At 34.8% G+C, this 6564-nt stretch overlaps 1 protein-coding gene across 1 annotated transcript; it reads left to right on the top strand.

Moving 5' to 3' along the window:
- Positions 1-123: 123 nt before the first annotated feature.
- On the top strand, positions 124-6213 carry LOC126891135 (uncharacterized protein PF3D7_1120000-like). The gene is made up of 2 exons (XM_050660316.1): positions 124-672; positions 6022-6213. Exons 1-2 carry the CDS (start codon positions 124-126, stop codon positions 6211-6213), a joined length of 741 nt encoding a protein of 246 aa, XP_050516273.1.
- The last annotated feature ends 351 nt before the right edge of the window (positions 6214-6564 follow it).

Here is a 6564-nt window from a genome sequence, read left to right as displayed (position 1 = left end):
TACAGGGCCGGCTTAATAATTAATAATAATAAATTAACAATTAATAAATAAACAAATCTGTTTTTGCATGTTTTAGTATTTTGGCATTTCTTCTCTTCATTTAATTAGGTATTTTACTAGTACATGAAGAGGAGTAGGAACGAGCATAACTCGTCACAAGAAGAGCAGGAATTTCTCAGAGAAAGCAAATTAGTAGCCAGATCACCTCAACATAAAGAAAAGGTAAAACAGCCAGAACCCAGCATGGATGAAATCAAACAAATGCTGCGCGATCTTAAAAAAGACTTACATGAGGATATGGCACAAATAAAGAGAGAAATTCAAAATGACATCAGGGAAATGAGAGAGGACATAAAGGACACCAAAAAAGAGCTGCAGAAGAACCGAGAGGAAATGAAAAGCATGGCGAAGGAAATCACCCAAATGAAGGAAGAATGGACGAGAGAAAAAGAAGAACTACATAACAAAATAAAGGAAGTGGAGGACAAGATGGAAAGGATGGAAAAACAAAAAATTCGAAACAACTTAACAATAACTGGACTTCCAACGAATACCGATAATGAAGATACACTCGAAGAAGCTTTGGAAAAAATGTTTCAGACAGAACTCCTTTTGAAAACAAAGATACGTAGAGCGCAGAAGATAGGACAAGATAGATGCATAGTCGAAATGGTAGAATGGAATGACAAAATAAAGATACTCCAAGGAAAAGCAAAGCTAAAGGGAAAAGACATTTTCATAGACTCGGAACTTACAAGAAATGAACAAAAAATCCAGAAAAATATAAGAGATATAGCCAGAGAAGAAAAGAAAAAAGGTGCTATCGTAAAAGTGGGTTATCAGAAATTAGAAGTGAACGGGAAGAAAATGAAGTGGGATCATAGATCCCAGAAACTCACAGAGGCAAACAAGTTAAAAAACTAAAGGCCGAAACGAAACCCAGAACTATGATGACGATTAGGCAAAGAAATTGGAAAAACGAGGAAGAAAATGAATTATCAGATATAATGCAAAAAACATACAAAAATAAAACAGATTATTGGCAAAATGAAGAGGACAATCAGGAAACAGAAGAAGAAACGGACTCTCGGGTGCAGAGAGCTGATTACTCACTCACCTTAAACTCTAAAATCAATGAAACTGAAGCGAAGCAAAACAAACCCAATAATACCTTTTATCTCAAAAAACGTTACAGAATCGGAGCTTGGAACGTCAGGAAAATGTATGAAGCGTCAAGACTAGCGCAAGTAGTAAAAGAAATGGAAGAATTAAGGATACACATTATGGGGCTATCTGAAATAAGATGGCCTGGGCAAGGAGAGACAACAATATCAAACGGAGGAGTGCTGTTACACTCAGGAAACGATATAAAAGAAGACAGGAGGAATGGAGTTGGGATCCTTCTAAGTAAAGAGGCAAAAAGAGGGCTAATAAAATGGCATCCTATATCAGACAGACTAATAGTAGCACAATTCAATTCTCAAATAAGAAAGATAACCATTATTCAATGTTACGCACCGACAGAGGTAAGCGCAGAAGATGAGAAAGAAAATTTCTAGCAACAATTAACAGATACTATCGGAAAGGTGAACAAAGGAGATATACTAGTAGTCATGGGAGATCTGAACGCGAAAGTTGGCAAAGACAACAAGGGAGTGGAAACATGCATGGGAACACATGGACTAGGGAATAGAAACAACAATGGAGAGAAACTCATAGAACTTAGCCTAGAAAACAATCTTGTCATTGGAGGAACGATTTTTCCACACAAAGACTGCCACAAAATAACCTGGATATCACCAGATAATAAAACGCAAAATCAAATAGACCACATTTTGATTAATAAAAAATGGATAAGTAGCCTTCTAGATGTACGAAATAAAAGAGCAGCAGATGTAGGAAGTGATCACCACCTACTAATAGCAGAAATAAAAGTAAAAATTAAAGCAAAACGTGGGAGTAAACAATATAACAAACGAAGAAGATACAATATACAACGACTGAAAGACAGTGAAACCCAAAAAATGTGGAGTAACAAAATAAAGTTGAACACAGAAACTGTAAACAACACACAGACAAATATAGCAAACAAATGGGAGATGATCAAAGAGGCTGTACACCAAACCACACAAGAAGTGTTGGGCTACAACGAAGAAAGGAAATCAGAGTGGCTAAGTGATAACACATGGCAACTGATAAAAAAGAGGAAAGACTTAAAAGCCGAACTAAATAGAATACAAAAATTAGAAGATAGAATCAGAATAACCCAAGATTATGCAGATACAAATAAACAAGTAAAAAAGAGCGCTAGAAATGACAAAAGAAAATGGACAGAGAAGATGGCGCGCTTAGCAGAAGAGGCAGCCGAAACAAATAATCAGAGAGAGCTATATAGAACCACTAAACGTCTTGCAAACAAGAACTTCAACAGTGACAAACCACTAAAAGATAAACAAGGACAACTGCTTACAACAACTGAAGAGCAAACACGAAGATGGCATGAGTCCTATAGCGAGCTTATGACAGAAGAAGAAAATGAGCCGCCGTTCCAAGAGGGTAACGACGCGTAGAGCCAAATGAAAATTATCTAAGGATAAACGAGGAAATTCCAACGAAAAAAGAAATAGCTGAAGCAATCCGGCACCTGAGGAACAACAAAGCAGCGGGAATGGACGATATCCCAGCAGAACTGTGGAAAGCGGACACTGAGAGAACCGTGGACCTAATAGCAACATTATTAGCAGATGTATGGACTGAAGAAATCCTACCTAAGGAATGGAATAATGGAATTATAGTCAAGCTTCCAAAAAAAGGGGACGTACAGCTATGCGAAAACTGGAGAGGAATAACGCTGTTATGTTCCATAAATAAAATATTAGCATTTATTGTTCATCAAAGAATCAACAATATAATAGACAAAACTCTCAGAAAAGAACAAGCGGGTTTCAGAAGGGGAAGATCCTGTATAGACCAAATCTCGACGGCAAGAATCATCATAGACGAAACTATAGAGAAGAACGCAGCCTTGATAATGGCCTTTATAGACTTTGCTAAAGCCTTCGACAGCATAAAACATACAGCCCTGTGGAAAATCTTAAGACTAAATAGATTACCTCCAAAGATCATTGGAATAATCAAAATGATGTATCAGCAAACAACATGTCAGGTATTGCATAAAGGGCAAATGACAGATAAAATACCAATTGAAGTAGGTTTAAAACAAGGTTGCATACTGTCACCTTTGCTCTTCAATATATGTCTTAATCATATACTGGAAAAAAACAATTGAAAGAAAAAATGGGATCCCTTGGAACTACCTTCAGAACAAGAAACTAGCAGATATGGAATACGCAGATGATATCTGTTTCGTAGCGAACACAATAGATGATATGAAGAACATGTTAAGGAAGCTAGAGGAGAAATCGGCAGAAGTGGGTCTTAAAATCAACACGAACAAGACAGTAGAGATGAGAATAGGAGTAACTAACTGTGACAAACTATACATCAACCAACAAGAAATAAAACAGGTTCAAGAATTTTGCTACCTAGGCAGTATAATCAGTGCAAAAGGTGGAGCTCAAGCAGATATTAAACAGAGAATACGAAAAGCACAACAAGCCTTTGGAACCCTCGCAAATATATGGAGATCAACACAGATCAGCCAAAATACTAAAATAAGGCTATTTAATAGTAACGTGAAAACTGTGCTACTTTATGAGAGTGAAACATGGGCAATAACTGACGGAAATGTAAATAAAATCCAAGTTTTTGTAAATAGATGTCTACGTAAAATTCTAAAGGTATACTGGCCCAATATCATAACAAATGTAGCACTATGGAAAAAAACCAAACAAGAACCCATCAGAACAACAATAAAGAGGAAAAGATGGAACTGGCTGGGACACACACTGAGGAAAGAAAATGCAGACATAACAAAACAGGCACTCAAATGGAATGCAGTAGGACGAAGAAGCAGAGGACGCCCGACCAAAACATGGAGGAGTACCGTTGAAGAAGACCACAAAAGTATGAAGAAAACCTGGGGAGAAATAGCAACCATGGCCAGAAATAGAGGAGAATGGAGAAGCTTCGTGGATGCCCTATGCTCCTTCACGGAGTAACAGGATTGGATATATATATATATATATATATATATATATATATATATATATATATATATATATATATATATATATAAACCCCCCCAAACTTTTGTGTACGTTCCAATTTAATTATTATTGTAGTACCATTAGTTAAACGCAGTGTTTTTAAGAATTTTTTGCCTCTTAGTACTTTTTCGAAAAGTCAGTTTTTATCGAAATATTTTGAATATTTGTCAAATCCACCACATATTTGTATATGGTTAAGTACGATTATGGAGACTTGGTAATATGAAAATTTATTTATGATTTACATTTTTAGGTATATTTTGAACATTATTAAAAAAGAAACCACAGCTCGATAAAAAGTGCCTTCTGGAAAAAATACAAAGAGGCAAAAAAGTTTTAAAAACACTGTGTTTAACTAATGGTATCGCAGTAATAGTTTAATTGGAACGTACACAAACATTTGGGGGTTTAAAGGAACAGAATCCCCATACAATTTTTATGTAAACATATTAAAAAAGAAGCCACAACTCGATAAAAACGGATTTATCGAAAAAATACTAACAGCCAAAAAAGTTTTAAAAATATTAAATTTAACTAATGGTACCACAATAATAATTTAATTGGAACGTACACAAAAGTTCGGGGGTTTAAGGGAACAAAACCGCCATAAAATTTTTGTGGGATGCACAAATTTCACTATAACTTTTCTTTAAGATGTTCCTGCCATAAGAATGCCAGATGTCCCTTTTCGATAAAAAATCTCTAATAGTTTTCGATATATTCGAAAAAATCGATTTTCATTTTGTAACTTCAAAGGGCTGTAACTTTTTTTATGTGCATATTAGTACTAAGGTAAGTTAGGTTCATTCGAACTATTTTTGGTCTCAGAATATGCGATTTAATTTATGACCTGTATTTTTGTTACACCCTGTATATTTAACGTGCCATTTTATAAACAACGACTGGTAAATCAAAAGGACTGTTTTGAAAACAAAAGTATTAGATAGTAATAACATATCAGAAAATATAGCAGATTATCTAAGAAGGATGAATAGATGAATACAAAATGTCTGATAAAGTATCAGGTATTATAACAGATAATGCGGCTAATATGATAAAAGCGTGTGATCTTTTACGAAAAAAACATTTACCATGCTTTTCACATACGCTGAATCTGGTTGTCCAAGATAACCTAAAGAAGCCAAATACAGATGTTTTAAAAAAATGCAAAGAAGTTGTTACTTTTTTTAAGTCTAGCTCTATTGCATATAAAAAATATATAGAAGAGCAAAAACAGCTTTGGAAGTGAACAAAAAATGAGGGAAAAACACCATATAAATTCTTACAAGAGGTTCCCACAAGATAAAACAGTGTTTATTATATGATAAAACGAATACTACTAATAACAGATGCTGTAAATAAAACATTACTAAAGCTCCTGGTCCCTTTTCTGTTGATGAGCTTAGCGTGATTTGGAGAAAGTCGTTTATATTTTTGAGGATGCTACAGAAAAAGTGTCAGGTGAAAAGTATACATCTGTGTCACTAATAGTTCCTCTAGCATTCGGTATATACAATTATTTAACATATTTACAATTGAACACAGAAATTGTAAAACAATTTTGTTCTGGTGTAATTGATTCTGTAAGTCCAGCCGCACACCAAAGAAACATGAAACGAAAAACATGAAACATGAAACGAAAAACATGTTTCATGAAACTAAAACATCATGCTCATGACACATTTTTATTTTCGGAGAGTTTCATAAATGGCCGGACGTATATTTATTTAGCAGTGGTTTATTTCCATGAAACGTAATTTACGTTTCAGGTTTCTTTGATGTGCGGTCGGGCTTAGAAAGCGGTTATTTAACTTCGAAATAAGATCAATTCTCAGAATTACCGCTGTATTAGACCCCAGGTTTAAAAAAGATGGCTTTAGTTAGAACCACTGATAATGCCAATCAAGCAGCCAATATGTTGGAAGAGGAAATGGCAGCCATTATTTCAGGGAACAGAAAAAATACTCAGGAAGAAAATGTCCCAAATAATAGTTCCTCATCAACAGTAACTAATTCGAGTCCAATGACCGCTACCATCCACTAAATTCTACCACGTGGAGTCAACACGGCGCTACCGCTTGAACATTCTGGACATAGTTGCGACGTACTGGACAGCCAGATCAGCAATTATAAAATTATAAAACACCATGTAAAAATCAATATTTTTCAGTCTGATTAAAATCTCTAAGGGCCGGTTGTTCGAACGCTAATCAACAATGATCACTATCAAATATTTAATTACTGTCACCAACTGTCAATGCCAACTTTGATTGGGTTGCTGAAAACATAATTGATTATAATTATGAGATTACTTAATTAACATAACAATTATTAACATAATTAATTAACTAATTTCATAATTGTAATCCATAAATATGTTTTCAGCAACCCAAAC

This window comes from Diabrotica virgifera, chromosome 9 (genome assembly GCF_917563875.1).
Source record: "Diabrotica virgifera virgifera chromosome 9, PGI_DIABVI_V3a".
Lineage (NCBI taxonomy): Eukaryota > Metazoa > Arthropoda > Insecta > Coleoptera > Chrysomelidae > Diabrotica > Diabrotica virgifera.
This window is presented reverse-complemented; position numbering and strand designations above follow the sequence as displayed.